The sequence below is a fragment of the Populus nigra genome, chromosome 8 (genome assembly GCF_951802175.1).
Source record: "Populus nigra chromosome 8, ddPopNigr1.1, whole genome shotgun sequence".
Classification (NCBI taxonomy): domain Eukaryota; kingdom Viridiplantae; phylum Streptophyta; class Magnoliopsida; order Malpighiales; family Salicaceae; genus Populus; species Populus nigra.
In genome coordinates, this window is record NC_084859.1 from 13,271,116 (window position 1) to 13,292,143 (window position 21,028).

The following is a 21,028-nucleotide window of genomic DNA, read 5'->3' on the forward strand; positions in this document are numbered from 1 at the left end:
AAATTCAATTCCCTCTCTCTATCAACTATAACTAAAATGCTTCATTCTTTTACTGTACTTGAAATACGATGCACTATCGGATTGAAACATTATATTTTTTAATAATTTTTAGTTTGATTCTCAAATTTTTATTTTATATGACATTTTTCGATTCAAACTGGCCTTTGATTATATATTTTTTTAGAAAAAAAGGTTGAATTGAAAGCTAAAACACTAAAGTAAAACTTTTAGGTAACGCGAAGACGGTTTAAAAGTCTCGTTGAAATGTTAATTACAATCCTTCATATTTTTTAGATGCTAGGCGATTAGTCTATTGAATATAAAAACAATATATTTTGATACTAAATTTTATTTTTTTCTTTTTAAATCATTTTTGTTGGGAGGAGATAGAGATGAAGTCGCCGGATTCTGACTTAAAGGGAGAAAGTAGTCGTCAAGGAGGATTTCAACCACCAAAACAGTTGATTTTTATGTCAAAATGTTTCATATAATTAGTGAGACTACATTTAAGTGTTTTTTACCTTGAAAACACCCAAAACAAGATCCGAGTTCGGGAATTTTTTTATTTCAAATAGATTTTGGAGTGATTTTTTTGGCTTTTTAGTGACTATAAATTGATTTATTGGGTGAGACGTGTTGGACATCTGTAATCATTTTCTTTTAAGGTTTTGTTATTAATGCCATTATTCAACATATACACCAGATCTCTAACGTATATGAATTATGTCATATGAAATTACGAATAACTTAATTGATATAAATTAAAGTTACCATTCAATTGTAAAAATATGATAGAGAATATGATAATTTTTTAATCGAAAAAGTTGCAAAGTTTAACAGGGAATTGAAAATGTGATTGCAGTTATTTTTTAAAATGTTTTTTATTTTAAAATATATTAAAATAACATATTTTTACTTTTAAAAAAATATTTTTAATATCAATATATTAAAATGAACTAAAAACATAAAAACTATATTAATTTAAAGTAAATAAATAAATAAATAATTTTTTTTAAAATTTTTTTAAATTGTTTTTAAAACGCAATGCTAACAGGGTGGCAAACAGCTATCAATATACACCCGCGTCGCACAGTGCAAATCCTTCTTCCCGCCACAAAGCCCTCACTTCCTCTCCTCCCCACACACTCCCTCCCATTACTTTATTATTACTCTCTCCCTACAAAAATAAAAATAAACTGTGTCCTTTACTTTTAAATTTTTAGGCTGGCTGGCTCGGTCGCTCTCTATTGAAGAGATTTGCAAGAACCCTGGATCATCAAACCAGGCCATGGATGATTCTAGGGTTTTCGGGGATAGTAACATCCCTACCACTTTTCGGTCCGGTGTGGGTACCATCTCCAGGATCCGGTTAGAGAACTTCATGTGCCATGATAACCTCCAAATTGAGCTTGACCAGTGGGTCAATTTTGTCACCGGTCGAAACGGAAGTAGGTACATCAAAACCCTAATTTAGGGTTTTCAAGTTTTTGTTTGATTTTTTTTTATTTTGTTCATTAGTTGAGATTATTAGTTGTTTTGTTTGATTCTGGTGATGGCATGTGTGTAATTTGATAGGGGAATTATGAAAATGATCGCATTATTGAATTAATCTTTTTTTATGGGGAATTGGTGGTTATATAGGTGGCAAAAGTGCAATATTGACTGCTTTATGTATTGCATTTGGATGCCGGGCTAAAGGAACTCAAAGGGCCGCCACTTTGAAGGATTTTATCAAAACTGGTTGCAGGTTTGTGTTGTCTTGCCCGTTTGTTTATTTGCTCATTTTCTTCTAAAGAAATCAAGTGTTACTGGTTTTATAAGTTGTTTGTATAGAATGTGTGAAATTCTACTCCTCTCTTTGACTGCGTAATGTTTTGCTGGAGAGTTGCAAAAGAGGCTGGAAAGCTGAAACTACACTTTGGAATGCTAAAGAAAAACCCTCGAACTTCAGAATTGTATACTTGGTTACTGTGTGCAATGTTATGCATTAATAGTTGTTCTTGTTATTAGAACTAGAGTTACTGGTAATATTAGCTCAATTACCTCTTTAACGAAACAATGTGTTTATGCCAGCTTATGTTTATCTGATGTTGCTTCTTTGCAGTTATGCTGTTGTTGAAGTGGAAGTAAGAAACAGAGGAGAGGAGTCTTTTAAGCCAGATATCTATGGTGATTCCATAATAATAGAACGGAGAATCAACCAATCTTCCAGTACCACTGTTCTAAAGGATCACCAAGGTCTATTTGATTTTCTGATAAAGATATCTTTAATTCATTTAAAAAGCCTTGAGTTCATTGTGATTCTGATGAAAAAGGTATTAAGGCCCCTTGGCCAATTGGGCTGTGTTTGAACGAATCACTGTTGAATGTATTTGTACTTGAATCCATATGCCGCTTCCAAACAATTGGAATTTTCTCTGACCAGAGCTACGTGAGCTCTTTATATATATTTTGTTTTTCATTATTTTAATTTCTCATAGAAGTATGTGCTGTGGTATTCTGGGACCATACATTGTAGTAATTGATGTATTTTTGAACATTTTCATCAATTTAATTGAGTCTAGATGCAGGTGTTTGTTACTTGTTGATGCTGGAGCCTTCCTTACAATTTGTTTTATTTTATTTCTGAAATTAAGGTTATAAGCATGTAACCTCTCAGTTTTTTTTCCTTGGAGTTTAAGTTTCTGAACCCTAAACTCTATTACATTGTTCCAACTTCAATTCTCTTCTAGTTTTAGCCATTGTTCTGCTGTATTTTTGTTCTCTATCGTTTTACTCTTTTCAGCCATGCCACATGTCCTCTGCCTGTTTTCTGTAGATTACTGTTCTCATATATGTATGGCATTTATAGTAGCGTGGTATCTTTTTAGACATGGCAACTTTGTGTTATAAGAGAGAACCGTTTTCTTTGTTTCTATTCCTTTCCACTTTGGGCTGATGTGGATTTGAACTGAATCATGCTTGTTGCTGTTATAAATGTAGAGAAACATGTTGAGGGAGAAAGCTAATGAGGAAACTAAAGTGGTCCCTTCTTGTACTAATGCTTGTTTGTTACTGGTTGTGGAGAAATTATTAAATAAATTTTGCAAGTAATGAGGACTGAACATTATGGAGTCACATTTACACAGATATATTACCGCTGGAAGAAATTTTTTTTTTTTCTGACTTATTTCCGAGGAAAACATCATTTGGTAGTTTATTGTAAGGATTTTGAAGACCTTTTACCACATAACCGCATCCTGTTAGATTCTGTTTTTTCCTAGGAAAACACTTTCAGAGTTTTGAAAATTTATGGAGTCCAAGATTCTTCATTTATGAATTATCTCCAATTTGATTTGATGGATGATTTCAACTAATGGAAACAAAAATGAATATTCATATCAAATCTCTTCTTTTTTCCTTTTCTGTTACAGTCTTGTTGTGGAGTGCTCTATTATTGATTTAGGTTTTCGTACTTACTTATTGTTGTTTTCACCATGAGATATTTGACAGGAAGAAAAGTGGCTAGTCGAAGAGAGGATCTTCGGGAGCTCATAGAACATTTTAATGTGAGTTTTTTACTCAAAATATTATCATTTTCCATGAAAATAGTGATTATCTGTTTTACTTATGCATGCAATGTTTTCTGCATATAGCCAGCTAATGGCATTTTTCATAGGATTTTCTGCCATCTATTTTATTTCCCCAATGGATCATACCTATGTAAAAATATTGAGTTTCATTACTTGAATCATTGATGCTCAATGATCTGGAGCAGATTGACTGTTAGTTGGATGCCATGTGTGCCATTTTATATGCAATAATGTATTTCTCATAAATGGTACATTTGGCATTGTACATTTGACATGAATGATGTTTTTGATCATTGATATTTGATGTGACCCAGATCTTTAACTCTGTTTCTCAAACTAATTATTTTTAGTGTGGGTGATATTTATAATTGCTTAAACTTCAGGCATTTGGTTGTTTAATCAGTTTTTTTTTATCATATTCTAGGAAGCACGTTTATTCACTTGTTTTGTCACATGTCACATAGCATGCACGTTATTTGATGGGCATGGATGATAAAGGCAGGAACTGTTCATTGAATGATGAGATATTGTTTACTTTTCAAAAATTAAAATTTCACCAACTCCTCATAACTTCTCTCGGTAATGTTCAAGATATTATGCTCTACATCATGCAGATTGATGTTGAGAATCCTTGTGTAATAATGAGTCAAGACAAAAGCAGAGAGTTTCTGCATTCTGGGAATGAAAAAGACAAATTTAAGGTAACTTCTAATCTTATTGTGTGCATATTTAGTGCCAGGACAAATCATATGGGTGCAGTACTGACATCCCATTGTGCAGTTCTTTTTCAAGGCTACTCTTCTTCAACAAGTTAATGATCTTTTACTAAGTATTAATGAACAACTGAAGTCTGCAAATGCACTTGTTGATGAACTGGAGGCTTCGATAAAACCCATAGAGAAGGAACTTACTGAGTTGCAAGGAAAGATAAAAAATATGGAGCATCTAGAAGAAATGTCTCAGCAGGTACAACAGTTAAAGAAGAAGCTTGCATGGTCTTGGGTCTACAGTGTAGACAAGGAACTCCAGGAACAAATGGTGAAGCTTGGAAAGCTTAAAGAACGCATACCCACTTGTCAAGCTAGAATTGATCATGAACTCGTGAGTAATAAATTCTAGAGCTTGGAAGGACTAAAAATGCTATTAGATTCTGTGAATTGCAATATAGATTTATATTCTATTTCATCCTTTTTCATCCCTTCTCTGGAGGCTTCAGTCAAATTTATAGCTACAGAATTTCCCTTAAATATGAGTTTGATTTTTGATCTTTTTTTGTTTGTTTTATCTAGTTGTATATTTTCCCTTAGGTACATCTTTATTTCCGTTGTTTCCTTTGCTTTTATTTTCCTGTGTTCACTATAGACAAATAGGTTCAAGATCTGTGTACTGGATGAGAATTGTGAATGTTGAGGTTTAACAAGTAAAAGCTTGCATTTAGTGGTTGTAACAATAAATTCTGGTAGCTGTATTATTGGGACTCTGCTGGCAACAGTATGTTTCAGAAGGGAATGGGTTTATCTGATTGGATTTAAATGTAGGGAGCAAAATGCTGGTATGTAGGGATTGTTAACAATGATACAATAGGATAAATTTTGAGGTTGAATAAAATGAGAAAAAGGAAGGATCTAGAAGGCTGCCCCACTATGCAGCTCTCTCTGGGGAGAAAAGAAATAGAGATGCACAAATAAGAATAATGGAGGAAAGAAGAGGACTTTTATACAGGCTGATTGGCAGGTAGGCATGCATGTCAAACCCATATGAAATCTCTCAATATTTAACCGAAAATTTTTAAAAATAGCAAGTTAGAGGAAAACCCCCATCGTTACTTATAACAGTTTATTAAATAACTTAAGATTTGCTCCCATTAAGTGTCCCGTGGATTTACTCCCTGGGAAAAGCCTAAAATTAGGTGAAACTAGTGACCAGAAAATCCTTTTCCTTTCGATACATCACACTCTGCCATTCCCCTTGGCTAGCCCTACCCTGCCCATTCCTTTCTTTTGTCATACACATGTCTTGTTTTCCTTGTTTTGACCCAAAAGTTTTTAGTTTTTAATTTTCTTCCATTTAAATTCCTCACAATTCCTTGATTTTTGTGGAATTGCTGTTCATGGGTAAGAATATTCCAAATCCTGGTTTGTTTTTGAGAATGATATATTTTATTTTATTGCCACCTTTATTCATTTGATGCTGGATTGTGGTCCTCTAAGTATAATCAAGTCCGTTTTGCTACAGATCTCTCTCATATACAGGCTATGTATATGATTTCCTTGATTACTTGATTTTTACTTATGTGAGATGCCTATCTGCTGTTTCAATCTCTTTATTTCCTTTCCTTTCCCCTTTTTTGGGGGGTTTTGGGGGTGGGGTGGTTGCATTGGTTTTTGTGGAAAGTTGATTGTTAAGGTGTGCATCCTGTTGTTGCATTAAATCTGATCATGAATTACTTTGTAACTTCTTATTAAAACATTTCTTTAATTTCTTTACAGATGAAGGTGGAGGAATTGAGAAAAACCTTCACAGAGAAGAAAGCCCAAACTGCACATATGGTGGAAAGAGCGAAGGAAGTGAGGAATAAACAGGATGAATTGCGTAATACTGTTTCCTTGGTATGTTGGAAATTTCTGTCCAGGGAAAGTGACTAGTACAGTGTTAATATAATAAGTTCACTGTCAAAAGATCTGAAGTGAATGGCAGAACTGACAACTGAAAGCTTATTTGGTTGTGACAAAAACTTGAATCCTGTTTGGTTGCTTTTTTTTTGTGTGTAATCAAAGAATGATTTCTGATGGAGACAGAACCTGCAGATCAAGAATACATGTCAGTAAAAGTTCACTTATGTTGAGCATTTCAACAGAGCTGAGTTATTTCATTGCAGAATTATAAACTTTGCTGTGTTTTGACATAATCATGCAATTAAGAACGATTAGTAAATGCTGTAAAAAATTACAGGCTGATGTATTTTGACATCAAAATAACCTACCGCAAAATCATATGCATAACATCAAAATCTGTGTTAATCACATAAGAGTCTGAATTTCAAAATGCAATCCTGGACCTACACTAGATTCCTTCCTATCCACTCCTTGCTCAGGAAAAAAGAAAAGAAAAACTTAGGTCCACATGTCTTATGGGACCTTGAGATTGGATAGATTATCAACATCACTTAGAACATCGAAACATGTTGGCATAATATGTCAATTGAAAAGGTTACATGAAGATATTTGTGCCCTGAATTATATACACCATACCAAAAGAAGTGATGTCAATCAGAGTCGGATGGTTTCTATGATTCTTGCGCATCTTATGAGTGTTATCATTTTAAGTGTCTTTTGTGGCATATGTTATATTCTTCTTGATTTTGAGTTGGCACTTCATTTCACATTCTGTAGAATGACAACAGAAACAATATTAGATGGACTGGAAACAATCTAACCGGCACTAGTGAAACTAGGGATTGTGATGGTGGCATAGTGAATAGTCAACTGTTTGAATGGTATGATCTGCATTGCGTGCTCCTGACATGCTTATTTAAGTCTACACCTTTCCTGCATATTCTTTACAGTCTGTCTTAATAGTTAACATATTCTGAAAATCGCTCCACCTACTCATGCAATAATCATTTGTCAGGCAACAAAGAAGAAACTTGAGTTAGAAAATGAGCACAATCGCCGAACCAATCAAATTCATAGCATGGTGAAACGTGTCAAGTTGCTTGAACAACAAGCCCGTGATATTCATGAGCAACAAGTTAAAAATACACAGGTTCTTCCTTTGCTTTGAATAGAGATGGAAACCTTTCCCCCTACTAGTGCTCATTTCTGTCTTTTCTTCCCTTTTTTATTTGAGCATTCCTGCTAATTTCCGTGATCAAGTAATGCATAACAAAATTGTACATTTCATCATCCCTATTTCCCTCTTAAATATATGCAAATTGCTTGTATTGCACATTGATCTTTTGGAGACTATCATGTCAAACATATATTTTCATACCAAACAGTCCTTAAAGGAATCCTTGTTATGGTACAACAAAAGATGGGGCAACCCTCTTTTGAACAATGCGATATCTGACCAAAACAGATTTCCTTTTCAAAGGTCGTAACTATGCTGTAATTTTGAACCTTGTTTATCAAAGAGATTGAGGGGAAAGGTGGCATTGTAATCAAAATAATGCTGCCTTCTGGCTTTGGTGTTTGGTATTCCTAAAATGCCTATTGATCATTGCTTGTTCTTCACTTTGCATCAATTGCATTAGAGTATTAACTATTTTCTGTTGGTTGTTCCCCCCCTTTAGTACTTTTACCATTTGTGTTTTTCCAATTTGTACTTATTTATGAAAAGGTGCAAAGGGGTTGCTTGCTGTTGCCAAAAGTATTCACATGTTTATACCCCTGACTTTCTTATTGAAACAGGCTGAAGAATGTGAAATAGAGGAAAAGCTTAAGGAACTTCAGGACATGATTGATGCTGCTGATTTCACACTTTCAAGGTCCTTCATTTATTTGGTCCCACATTTTGTGTGCTTACACTTTACCTGTCTGAATGTGGATTTGACTTGCCCAGTTAATCTATAATATAACTCAGGTTGAAGGAAGAAGAGAGTACCTTATTAGAAAGCGTGTCCAAGGGAATGGATGAAATTAGAAAGATTACTGAAGAGGTATAAAGATGCCTAGCATAGTACAATAATTGAATCATGAAGAAACTATTTTGTTTAATTTATCATTAATTTTCTCCTATCATGACTTTTGACCTTGATATTTAAAGTGATTGTTCCTATTGTATTGTTGTATAGTGTCATAAAAAAGTGCTTGCGAGTTTTCCTGGGCCCATGGGTAAGGGAAGGTGTATTCTTGGTACTTAGTGTAGGTTTAGGCAGATGACTCCACTTGGCTACGACCTTGGCCCTTTTCTTTTCACAAGATGCTGGTGATTGGCCCCATTTTTGGGGTGACTGGCCCCATTTTTGGGGTGATTGGTTGAAATGTTACTTGTTTCTCTTGCATTTGCTTTTGTATCCATATCTAAAGCTATTTCTATTACATGAATTCGAGGGTTTGCAAATATCTTTGAGGCTTAATATAATGAAAAGGCTCAGGATAAACACTACCATTATGTATTGAAACATGGCTTAATAGCAATAGAACAGGGAAGGATTTGACGAAAGAAGGATGGTGTTACTGGGTGTAAATTGTCATTTATATCATTAAAGGTGCCTTGCTTTACTTGGATAAAATGCCTGCATCAAATATCCCATGACCTGTGCAAGGTAATAGTTCATTTGAGTTCAATGTAGTAGGCAATGTGAAGCTCATCTGTGATGGTTTAATGTGAGGCCAATAGCTGTTGAAAAATATATTTTTTCACAGGAAGCTTTAGCAGGAATAGTTGTACACATTATATTTGTTCTTTAAAACTTTAAAATATCTGTTTATGTTAGTCCAATGTTGTCTTTCTTGGGAAAAGTATGGGGAATTTTAAAATTTTGGTTTTCAGATTGAAGAGTATGGAAAGAAGGAACAGGAAATCCGTGCATACATCCGTGAGCTCCAGCTAAACAAAACCAACAAGGTTTGTGCTATTCCATTTAGTGTCATTACTGCATACAACAATTGATATTTCTTGTGTGTAATCATCTGCAAAAAGTAGGCCAAGGTGTTTTCCATGCTTTTTTCAACTTTGGAAACTAGGTGCATATGATATATTTTCAACATGCATGCCTTGATTTCTTACTTACAATGCTATGACAGGTTACAGCGTTTGGAGGAGATCGAGTGATTCAACTTTTACGTACAATTGAGAGACATCACCAAAGATTTGGAAGCCCGCCGATTGGTCCAATTGGTGCTCATGTGGTGAGTGAAAAACAGTATGTATACCTGCTGATAATTTTATACCGAGTCAGTAAATTTAAAATACGACTAGTGATTTCTAAAGTGAAGAAATCACCTTAAAAATCAGACAATGCACTAAGCAGGTCTTGCAAATAAAATGGCTGGATTTACTTCTATAGGCCTTTGGAACCCTGATTGTTGCCTGGGTGTTTGTCTCCGGGGAAGCATTTAAAACAACCATAATGATACAGTGTCACATGCTCCACCATCTTGACTAGTTGCTTTACTCCTTGCAAACTTTTCATTGTTATTATGCGATTTTATCCTGGAAATTCCTGGTTCTATTCCCCCTTCTCTTGTCAAACTTGTTGCTTAGTTGCTATTTTGTTGTGTGTGTTTTTAATCTCTCGAGATGCATCTAAATGGGCTACAAATGTTATTTAGGTTTTATGAGGTTTAGTGATATTCTGAAATTTCAAGAATCAATCAGGACAGAGAAGTTTCTTCAGCATCTTTATGGTGTCGGGCTTTGAGAGAGTTGCGTGAGCTGATTTGCAGTAGGATGAATAGCATGTATGTTTTGATTCCTCTGTAACAGTGGATGTCTTTGACTTTACTTTGATTTCTACTATTCCACTCTTAATAAAATCTTCTCTTATCTGAACAAAGAAATATCTTAACAAAGTTGCAGTGTTACTTTGTCTTAAAGCCTTCTTTTTAGCTGTTTGTTCGTATCATTTTTGGTTCTCAATGGTCATTATTTCAATTTTTTTCTTTGAAGCCTGCTTGACCTACGTGTTTAAGGTAAATTTGACATGTTCTGGATTAATTTGGCTAGCTTGTAGTGGTTCTGAGCTCATCTTTATGCATGATTACCTAACCTGTGATTTTGGTGAATTGAGCTCCTGCAACTTGAAATCTCTCTTGTAGAGGTGAGTTAATGCACTGGCCTAATGTAGTCCATGATGATTGAAAGTTCTTGTAGAGAAATTGCCTTCATTTTGCTATGTATGGTGAATTTGGAACAAAGTCATTAAGTGACCTCTTTTTTCCATCATTGTTTTGAAGTGCCATCCATAGAAATGTTTTTGCTGTCAATCATTTTGTTTATTTTTGGAACAATATAGAACTAATTGTTCAAAATGATTTGTTATATGGTTTTGCTTTCAGTTGAGTCTCTTTGCAGTGTCACACATCAATGTTATGTTGCATTGAAGACGAACTTTTGTTTCTGTTGACATTTGGGACTTACTCTTTTTTCTTCTCTGTTTCAAGCTGAGATTGGCCAGGCATTTCTGTTGTCTTATTGTGCGAACAAATTTGCTTCTAAACACATGAATGCACCTTTCCTCTTAAAGAGCCTCTCAGAATAGTAAAAGCTGATTTGATATTTTTGACACAATACTTGGCAGAATGGTGCAAATTTTGGTTTTGTTTAATTATGTCCCGAGTTTGAAGAAATCAAGCAAAGAAGAATATTTGAGTGTTATAATACCTTATTTGCAGTATGACATCTCTTTGATGTTTCTATGTCTTGATATTACTTGAGAGCTATTTGTATGTCTTTAAGATTTATGGTTACCTATATACACTTAGGACATTTGAGTAGCTACCCTTTTTCCCTTGGTAATAATATCTCATCTGAAATGTTTTAGGTCTTGCTTTGTTGTCAAAACTCAAATGCTTAAATCCTGGATGCTGGATAATTAAGATATCTTTCTGAATATTTCTGGATAGTCAGTGTCATCAGACTGAACAGTGAGACAACTTCTCTTTCTTTTTGGAGAATTTCTTTTACATACAATGGTTGTTGGTGAAATAGAGAACTTTTATGTTATTTTCTGAAATTAGTTTGGAATAGCCTTACTCGAGCTAAGTTTAGTTGTTTTCTTTTAATTACTATGCTTTTTGTGCCCGTAGGTAACTTAGTTTTTTATTGGGCTCTTGTGACAACTGTAGTTTATAGCTGGAGATAATTCCTATATAGGGTTTCAGTATCCGAGTCTGTGATTTTTCTGGGCATGCTCAACCACTGGAGCATTCCTCCAGTCACTAGCTAATGCATCTTGGTTAATGGTAAACCCTGCAGACTTTAGCAAATGGTGACAGGTGGGCTCCTGCTGTTGAGAATGCTGTCGGGAAGTTGCTCAATGCTTTCATTGTGACAGACCATAGGGACTCTCTTCTTCTGAGAGGATGTGCAAGAGAAGCAAACTATAACAACCTGCAGATTATTATATATGATTTCTCAAGACCAAGGTAGATGGATGGCTGCTTTTATTCTGTGCTTATGGGTCTCTATGGTGGATACTTCATATTGTGTTCTTGTTTTCTTCTGCAGGCTGACCATACCATCTCACATGCTTCCGCAAACTAACCATCCAACTACATTTTCCGTTATCCGTTCTGACAATGATACTATTCTAAATGTTTTAGTGGACATGGTAAACTTCATAGGTCTCTTCATAGTTTCTTCCTTATTTAATTTAGTTTTTTTTACTTCCCTTTATGCTGTATTTGTTTTCTCCCAAAGCTGTTAATGTGCATGGACACTTCATAATTGTTTTTCTTACTCTTCCAGGGAAGCGCTGAGAGGCAAGTGCTTGTAGAAGATTATGATGCAGGAAAAGCTGTTGCTTTTGAAAAACAGATCTCAAATCTAAAAGAGGTTTATACAATAGATGGTTATAAAATGTAAGTTGGAATTGTCCATTTTAACTGGTGTCAGATCCAGTCTTAGATGACACTTGGTGATTCATATGAAATGCATGAGCATTGTTGGATTGTATACTTGGACTCACATGACCTGAATTCAGATCTCTGTTAAGTAGCTGACCTCATAAGCAATGAATCCATTTTGATTTTGGGAACTGTTGGTAATTCTGAGACAATTTGTCTGATGATTGCTCAATACTCATCTGCTAGCTTGCTTATGAAGGTGGAGCATTTCATGTGAGTGGTAGCTTATACAGAGTCATAGGATTTATTCCAGAACTCTGGTAGTTGTCTTGCAAAACTTCATTTTTTAAGGAGAGCAGAAAGAGGCAAAGAGGACTTTGAAGTGAGTTTTGCAGTATGGAGTGCCCTTTTCACATGAAACACTGCTTCAAACAATAGTACTGGTTTGCACACATAGCCAACACAAGGATGCCCAGTTTTAATTGATCTCAATTGATCCCTTGTTATTGTATTGCTCAGAGGCGAAGTAATGTGTAGGGATGACATGATTTGAACCCATGACATTTTGCACCTAAAACAAACATGCTACATCCCTTTCAATTGGTCTATAATGTCATTGTAGGGAATCCCTGTCTTGTTTTCCACATGCTTGTTATATTTCATTTTCTCCATCGAGATAACTTATCTTGCCATTTCTTTTTCTTTTGGTCTCTTATCATATAACTTACAATAAAAAACTTATATACATCAGAAAAAAAAAGGAAACCCGCTGTAAATTTCATGAATGCCCGGACAAAAAGAGATGTATTTTGTTATTTCAAGAAAAGAAAAGGAAAATCTTGTCTATCAAGTCATTGTACGTTTCTCAATTTGAACTAGGAATTATTTGTACAAAACAAATGCAAGTGTCCTTTAATTATTTGTACACGGGAAGTGATAGGATATGTTCAAGAACTCTAGTATTGATCTTGCAAAACTTCATATTTTAAGAAAACAAAATGAGAAGAGAAGACCAAAGTGTTTTTTGTGGAATGGAGTACTCCTTTTTGGATGAAACACTGCTTCGCTCAATACTACTGGGCACTTTTATTACACAGAAAGCACAGGGAGATCATTAAGAACTTAAAATTGCAATATGCAGAAAATGATTTGTAAATGTGAATGGTACCTATTCAAGCTTGCTTGCATAATTGGGCTCCTCTTACATTCTATATTGCAATGGTGTCCTCTGCTGCAGAAATTCTTACTATCTGTTCCTTCCTAGGTTTTCACGCGGGTCAGTCCAGACAGTTCTTCCCCCAAATAAGAAGCTTAGAGCTGGCCGCCTTTGTGGTTCATTTGATGATCAAATTAGGAATCTTGATCAATCTAAATCAAATGTTCAAAAGGAAGCTGATCAGTGCAGGAAGAGGAAACGAGACTCTGAGGCAAGCCTTCAGCATCTTCAACATGGGCTAAAGATTATGAAGGTATAATTGTTTCTTAACTCTTGTTTATAAGTTTTTCAATGATCCTTATATATTGACTTAATCTGGAGGGGAGGTGTTCGCAGTGAGGTTCTCTTAAGCACCCTATAATTTTCATCCTACCTCATTGGACAACAATTAAGCTGCTCTTAATATCGGAGCTATTCTTTGGTGCAATGGTAACAGTCTTGGACTTGTCACCATAAGGGTGCAAAGTCTTGAGAATAGTTCATGCAAAATAAGCTGAAGACTGTCCTCGAATTCCCTCCTCAAGGACAGCACTTCTGTGTGCATAGCTGAGTAATTTTTTCTTTATTGCCTTGCTTGCAAAATATCACATAAGAGACATAAAACATGTGTTTTTTTAATTGAGAAAAATTGAAATTTAACCAAATTTCCAGTAACTCTTGCAGTTTCGGAGTATTAAAATTGTTGATCAACAATCCTTTTCATTTAATATTACAAATAAACTTAAAATGTCAAGCTGAATATTTGAAATAATAAAATAACATTTCCAAAAAACATTGAATCTAATTACATGCATCAAGCTGTTAGTTTTATTATTCCAGAACTCGAAAAATAAATCCTATGGACAAAGATGAGGACAATCATCCTTTCCTGCTTTCATCTCCATGAACAAAACATACTTTTAATGATTATCTAGAAAAGCTTGGTTTCCAATTCTAGGGAACAAGAGTCTACTTTTTGGTCTTCTTCTGCTTGAAGTTTTGCTCATACAAGATCATGGATCAATTTACATTTGGTGTTTTCTCACCAAATCTGCTTTCCTAAACAATGGATGAACAGAAGCTGGACCTAATGCCAAGCTGTGTGAAGTGGACACATTTGTGTCATGTTCCACACTTCTTATATTAAAGTTGAGTTTTTGTTGAACTGAAAAAAATGCATTTGCCCCCTTCTTGCCCTCCTTTGTGGAACCCCAAGCTTCTTGTTGGGCTTGTATGTCTTCAGAAGACAAGGCTGGGCCCTTGTGAGGGCTCCAATCTTTTTTGTAGAATCAGGTTGTTAAGTATTTACATATTATTTGGAGAATCAGGTTGACATAATGGGCGATACAAACATCTTGTACTATTTACCCTTTTGCTTATATTAATGCAACTAAGACCGACCACATTACAATCATCTTTTGTGCAAACAAGAGTTTCTGTATAAAGGAGCTCTTCTTTTTTTTCAATCAAGAAAATCATTGTCATTGATTGATGCTTTTTTTAGAGTTTTTTCATTGATTTTGATGTGCTCATGTCAAATATATATATATATAAATATATATATATATATATATTTTAATGTATTTTCAAGCGAAAAAGACTTTTAAAATGCATCTTGCACCACAATAACAAACACGTACTAAGATTGCTAAAATACACTCACTGAACAAATTTTAATTCTAATTACTGCACTTTATCTATAATTCTCTTTTAGGATGCAATGGAGAGGGTGTAGTTGAAGGTACTTTTTGATTATGTACACATAATGTTCCATTTGGTGATGTAGGAGAAGTGCAGGAATGCTGAGCGGGATCTGGTATCTAAGAAACTAGGACTGCAGGATGCAAAGAACTCGTATGCTTCTGCAACCAGTTCACAAGCTGCTGCATCAACTGTTGATGAACTTCAACAAGAAATCTCAGTTTGTTACATGCCATTAGTGTTGCCTTTTTATCACTGGGCTTGTTATATCAATCTGATTTAGATTTCCTGATTCATGCATACAATATATAATGGATTTTCGTTTCCTCAATAACATCGTATCATTGCAAATGTTTTTCAGAGCATCCAAGAGGAGATACAAGAAAAGAAAATGCAGCTGGAATCGCTCCAAGTCAGAATTAATGAAGCTGACTCAAAAGCCAGGGATCTTGAATTGACATTTGAAGATTTGCGTGGTATGGCATAGTGTTTAAATTTTTTATGTGCAATCAAATGTATTCAATTATGCATCATGCTTTTTCATCCACAATAATAATTTTCTCCACATGCAGAGTCAGTGAAAGAAGAAATCGACGCTATTGAGAAAGCAGAGAGTGAGCTGGTGAAGATTGAAAAAGATCTGCAATTTGCAGAAGCAGTTCCGTTTACTCACCCTTAGCCTTTGTTTTGTGGTCCACTGCAGTTCTTTAAGTTATTTCTGCAAGATTTTTCTGAAATCAAAGTATTATATCAGGAAAAGGCCCGTTATGAAGGAGTAATGACTACCAGGGTTCTCCCTGATATTGAAATGGCAGAGGCACAATATCGGGAGCTTGAAGAGAATCGTAAGGTGCATTTCATGCCTCTATATTTGTGCTTATTCATGTAATTTTCTTTGGAGGTGTGTATTTTCAAATCATTTCTTTCAGAAATATGGTATATGCAGAGATCATCACTTAGTCCGATTGCTTAAGGCACACGGTAGCTTTCTGAAATATGGTATATATAAGTGATCATCGCTTAAACCAGGGCATAACAATTGCTAAATATAAACTCAAGGACTAAGCCTATTTATTGCGGGGACCCACTTGCTCCTTGAAATAGTTGATGACTATCCTTTTTTAAGATTAATCCAACCTAACTGTGCTATTCCAAAGTCAATTTCATTATTGGTGAATTATGTAATGCCATACATACCCTTTTCAAACAATGATCAGTTGTTGCCTATCTCATCTGCCTTCTTGCTTCTTCAAAGCTTAACTTAAGTTGCCGTGTCTTATGTTGTTGTAACCTGGTTAAAAGTGTACTCTGTTTGGTTGGTGGATGAAAAGGATAAAACGGAAGGATGAGGGGAGAGAATGGATATTAACTCATCCTAACTAGTTTGATAAGTAGGAAAGGAAAGGATGGAAGTCAAATTGGATGTTTTGCAAATTACAGCTCATTAAGGATGGGAAGGATCCGTCCCTTCCTTTTACGGGTCTCTATCTGGCTATTGAAACAATTTAACTTTCTCCTCTCATGTGTCCTTCCTACTTTTCCCTCCAAACAAGCAAAGTTGCAGGGTTCCAGGTGGTGAAGCATCCATATTTATCTTGCAATTAAAGTCAAATAATTTGAAAATTTGTCCTTTTGTATTAATTGCTGCAATCCATCTTCTAAGAATCCCAAGATAATCTCTGAAAAGATGGAAAAAGAAAGGAAAAGATGAACTAAAATATTTGTTTTACAAGATGAGCCACCAAACCACTGTTACAAAGCTTCAGGTTCTGTTTGCAAATCTGGGGCAACCAGGACACGATCCTGTTTGATTAAAAAAATTGAGAGGAACGCGAATTGAGACAGAATAATGGGAATGGGTTTACAATACACTTTTGATCAGCCCCTGGGGGTGGGGGTGTTTATCAAAAGGATGGAACTAAAATGGTGATGGGTTTCTTCCCCCCTGAAAACCACCCTCATAAACTCTCCTGGACAGTGTTTCCAAATACAACTGATATCCACTATTATCTCACTCTATTCTGTCCTATAACTTCTCTTCTATGTGAACACTCTTTCCTTGTCAATGAAATTGCTACCATAACTTTGGTTTCAAGAAAATAAACTAGGTATTGTGGTGGTGGGTGGTCTAGGTTTTTGTGGCATGGGGGGCAGCAGGTGATGTTTTGGTGTTTTGAGGTTGTGAAGCTGGGTTTTGCAATTTATGATATCTTTTGTTGATTAGTTTACTGACATGGTGACCAAGAAGGTGGAGCTGGTTTTGCATTTTGGGATGTGTGGTGGGGAGAGGGAACTGACCTGGTTTTGCTGTTGTATTTGCAGTTACAGATGCATTCCCAGTGGTTCTCTGCACCTGATTTTATTTTTATTTTTTGTATCTCAATAAGTATAAATGTGATGATTGTAGATATTTGAGGTGGTTAAATACCAGAAAATGGTGGTGAAAATGGCTTGTGGTTGCTGTCCTGTGTATACATGTTGGTTGTGCTTCTCTTATCCTTTTTGTAGCAGAGACTGTTCAAGCATTTAAGCATTGAGTTTGTTGTGGCGCCACCTCGGAGCTAATTATATGTTTTGTGAAACTGTAGGAGAGCTGCAGAAAGGCTTCAATTATATGTCCCGAGAGTGAGATTGAAGCTTTAGGAGGTTGTGATGGCAGCACCCCAGAGCAGCTCAGCGTGCATTTAAATAAACTGAACCAGAGACTTCAGAATGAGTGCCAGCAGTATAGTCATGACTTGTATCTTGCACCTGGAGAACACTAGTAACATGACAGTTCCAAATAATAAGTTTTTTTTTCTTAATTGTAACAGGCATTCTGACTCTATTGATGACCTGAGGATGTTTTATCAGAAAAAAGAGCGTAAAATTTTGCGTAAACGGCAAACATACAGAGCTTTTCGTGAAAAGTTGAAGGTAAATTCTACATTTATCTATTTTTCATTTATTTAGCACATTAAGTCTAATCCTAGTTCCTGACATGCTATGAATGTTGATTGATTCCATAAATTGGATTTTTTGGAGAATCAATTCTCTTGAATTTTCATCCTTGTTTTCATTTGGTTGTTGTTTGTGATCATTTCCACTCCTACAGCTGGGTTTCACACTTGCCTTAAAGGTGAGGTGGTGATGTGCAATGCTGTATTCGAAAGAGTGGATGCTATAATTGATTTCTTCTCTGTTCAAGGTGAAAGTAAAAGTAAAAGAGGGTCAAGAAGATAGAAGAAAGGAAAAGGATCTGAAAGAAAGGAAAAAAAATGGGAGAAGAGAAGGGAATAGTTTCCAAGAAATAAACAAGTAATAATGGTTTTTGGAGTTGGAAAATGGAAGACCGGATTCCTGTATTGGGACAGGTTACAAAAATGGAAAACCTTCTCGCGAGCCCATAAAGCTATTTAAAACAAAGATTAGTTGTGGTTTTAGTTCTTTCACATGAAACAAATAGTTTGACACCCCATTTAGTCTCTTTCTTTTGTTTTTCTCCTCTTTTTATTCATTTGACTTGGAGAGTTAGGTTTCCTCATGATAATTTCTTAATTTTGTAACTACAATTTTTCAAATCTTGTATAGATTTGAGTGCTTGTTATGTTTTTTTGTTTTGTTTTCTTTTTTTTTCTTGTTTTTGTTCATCTTTCTTGTTTTTCTTATCATTGCTTTCCACCACCTTTCAGATTAGTCTCCCTGTTTTCTGCATTGCTTGCTCAGTGTTTCTGATGGAGGATTTTATTTTTGTATCCATTTTTTCTCATCTTTTTAATCTTGTGAATCCCAGACTTGTGAGGAAGCCCTGAATTTGCGATGGAGCAAATTTCAAAGGAATGCAAGTGATTTGAAGCGCCAATTGACTTGGAAGTATGAATTGTTTTATTTGTTACATTTTTTTGTCAGACTGGTCAATTATCTTTCTGCCATTTCAAATGATCTATTATATATTTGGACTTCCTGGTGACTTTTCCTTTTCCTTCATCCATTAGTTTCAATGGTCACTTAGGAGAGAAAGGGATTAGTGGGAGCATTAAAATTAGTTACGAAGAGAAGACCCTCAAAGTAGAGGTACATAACTTGTTTTGGAATCCTTGTGTAATCTGCATCTTTTAGTTGTATGCCCACGCCTTTTCTTTTTCTTTTTTTCACACCTTGGTGCTGCTTATGCTGGTCTTTTCTTTTTAACTTGCTATATTTACGCTGTCAGGTAAAAATGCCCCAAGATGCATCCTGCAGCTCTGTTCGTGACACTAGAGGGCTTTCAGGTTTTCTCTCTTGTACTTGTGAACTCTCTTGTCTGTGTTTGTATACTAATCATATGTCATAATATGTGATGCAAGGCTTGTTTAGTTACAGATACTGGTTTTCATCAAGGGTTTGCAAGAAAAATTGCACTGGGTTTTTATCAAGTCTTTAATTCTGTCATTTCCATTATATTTATGGATGTGTAATACTTTCTTTAGAATTTTTAACTAGATTCTGTTTGCAACTCAAGATTTCCTCTAGGAGTTGCTAACTAAATGATTTTTGTAATTTTCTTTTAATTAGGCGGTGAACGCTCTTTCTCAACATTATGCTTTGCATTAGCTCTTCATCAGATGACAGAAGCCTCATTCCGAGCAATGGACGAGTTTGATGTATTTATGGTAAATTTCCTTGACATTTATATTCCATTTTATCTGCATGTAAAATTGTTCACTTAATCATACCTTATTATCTGGAGGATGCAGCTCCTAAGTTCCACTCTGAATTGTAAGATAATCAGTTTCTGATGCATATTCTTATTCTGCATTGATCTCCAGGATGCTGTTAGTAGGAAAATTAGCTTAGATACCTTGGTGAAGTTTGCATTGGCCCAAGGTTCCCAGTGGATATTTATCACTCCTCATGATATCAGGTTTATTACTCGTGCTTTACTAATTTGACTGAATATTGAATGCTGCTAGGTTCGTAATCTCAAGTCCTTTTCTTTTTCAGAAAAAAAAAATTCTGATACTGGTTTGTGTGCATATAGATACTGTGTAGATGTTTTGTGTTCTTAACCATTTGAGTGGATGTTAAATAGGTTTCTTAGGATTTGGATTTTGGTGTCTGCGACACTTTCACCTGTCTGAAATTGTAGACCAATCAGTGGTCAAAGTGTCCACATCAGAAGTAATCACTTTGTGTTGCTTTCAATTGTCATAGATGTTGTGTGAGATGTTTGTATGCTTATCATTTTTCTTTTTTGTGAAGATGTTGGATTGGCACTGAGCTAAGCAGAATTTTAAGATGTCTAAGATAAATTTGAGCCTTAGGAAGTACTCACACTCATGTAACTTGTTGGTTGCTGTTTATACAGTGGTGTAAAACATCATGAGAGGATAAAGAAGCAGCAGCTGGCAGCTCCACGTTCTTGATAATTGATTGCAATTTATGCTGCTGTTTTATGCTACTTGGAATGCAAGTAATGGTTAGTTTTGCTGCTTAGACATTTATACATGTGATTCATTCAATATTCATACGTATTAGCAGTCCGGTTATTGTCTTGGCTTACCTCTGCTGTTGATTTGGGATTCGTTGCCCTTGTCACTGAACATTAGCTTTTCAAATGCTGTGCATAGCCTCTTTCACTATCTCTCTGAGCTCGATACTTAAATTTTCATGCCGACATGACAATCAGTTTAATTTCATCAACGCCCTCCGGGTTCCTTGATCATCCTTTCTCTCCTCCCGTTGTCTTTGCTTTGCTTGGCAGTCCAGGACATGCGCGATGAAATTTGACCCTGTCCGGCAATGCCCCTGGCGTGACCAAGTTTTGTTTGCATGATGCTGGACAGGACCTGTAACCTTTTTTTTCTTTTCTTATACCTGGCAGTATAATTAATCAATGATCTCATCTAAGATGTGGTTTGGTACGACTTAGAAGAGGAGATGCTAGGCATCTTAGTGCCTGAAATTCAGTGATTGTTACAATTGAGTGTTTGGACGTTGATTATTATTTTTTTTTTTTTCAAATAAATGTTTAAACCATTTAAAATCTAACAATCAATTATCGTTTTGGATGTTTGTCAAATTTTCTG

General features: G+C 35.3%; 1 protein-coding gene across 5 annotated transcripts; it reads left to right on the forward strand.

Annotated features, from left to right (window-relative positions):
• Positions 1-1,094: 1,094 nt before the first annotated feature.
• LOC133702199 (structural maintenance of chromosomes protein 6B-like) lies at positions 1,095-21,021 on the forward strand. Of its 5 annotated transcripts, none has more exons than XR_009843683.1 (29): positions 1,095-1,448; positions 1,642-1,747; positions 2,105-2,238; positions 3,493-3,548; positions 4,187-4,273; positions 4,353-4,673; positions 6,062-6,181; positions 7,203-7,337; positions 7,985-8,061; positions 8,157-8,232; positions 9,069-9,143; positions 9,323-9,427; positions 11,496-11,665; positions 11,748-11,850; positions 11,988-12,100; positions 13,350-13,554; positions 15,067-15,201; positions 15,343-15,457; positions 15,554-15,639; positions 15,736-15,831; positions 17,570-17,706; positions 17,795-17,897; positions 18,754-18,833; positions 18,956-19,034; positions 19,174-19,231; positions 19,515-19,612; positions 19,769-19,863; positions 20,308-20,418; positions 20,570-21,021. XR_009843683.1 is itself a non-coding variant. In XM_062126466.1 (29 exons), exons 1-28 carry the CDS (start codon positions 1,289-1,291, stop codon positions 20,363-20,365), a joined length of 3,183 nt encoding a protein of 1,060 aa, XP_061982450.1. In that variant the 5' UTR covers positions 1,095-1,288; the 3' UTR covers positions 20,366-20,412; positions 20,704-21,021. The 5 variants fall into 5 exon arrangements, 3 of the variants coding, with proteins under 3 accessions (XP_061982450.1, XP_061982451.1, XP_061982449.1); XR_009843682.1 differs by having other exon boundaries at positions 20,704-21,021; XM_062126466.1 differs by having other exon boundaries at positions 20,308-20,412; positions 20,704-21,021.
• Positions 21,022-21,028: the final 7 nt, after the last annotated feature.

Excerpts from the sequence above, each read along its gene's own strand:
- LOC133702199 (XM_062126465.1), top strand. The coding sequence starts at position 1,289 with ATGGATGATTCTAGGGTTTTCGGGGATAGTAACATCCCTACCACTTTT. Across the intron at positions 11,666-11,747 it reads TATGATTTCTCAAGACCAAG|GCTGACCATACCATCTCACA; the intron begins GTAGATGGATGG and ends TTTCTTCTGCAG. Across the intron at positions 15,202-15,342 it reads AACTTCAACAAGAAATCTCA|AGCATCCAAGAGGAGATACA; the intron begins GTTTGTTACATG and ends AATGTTTTTCAG.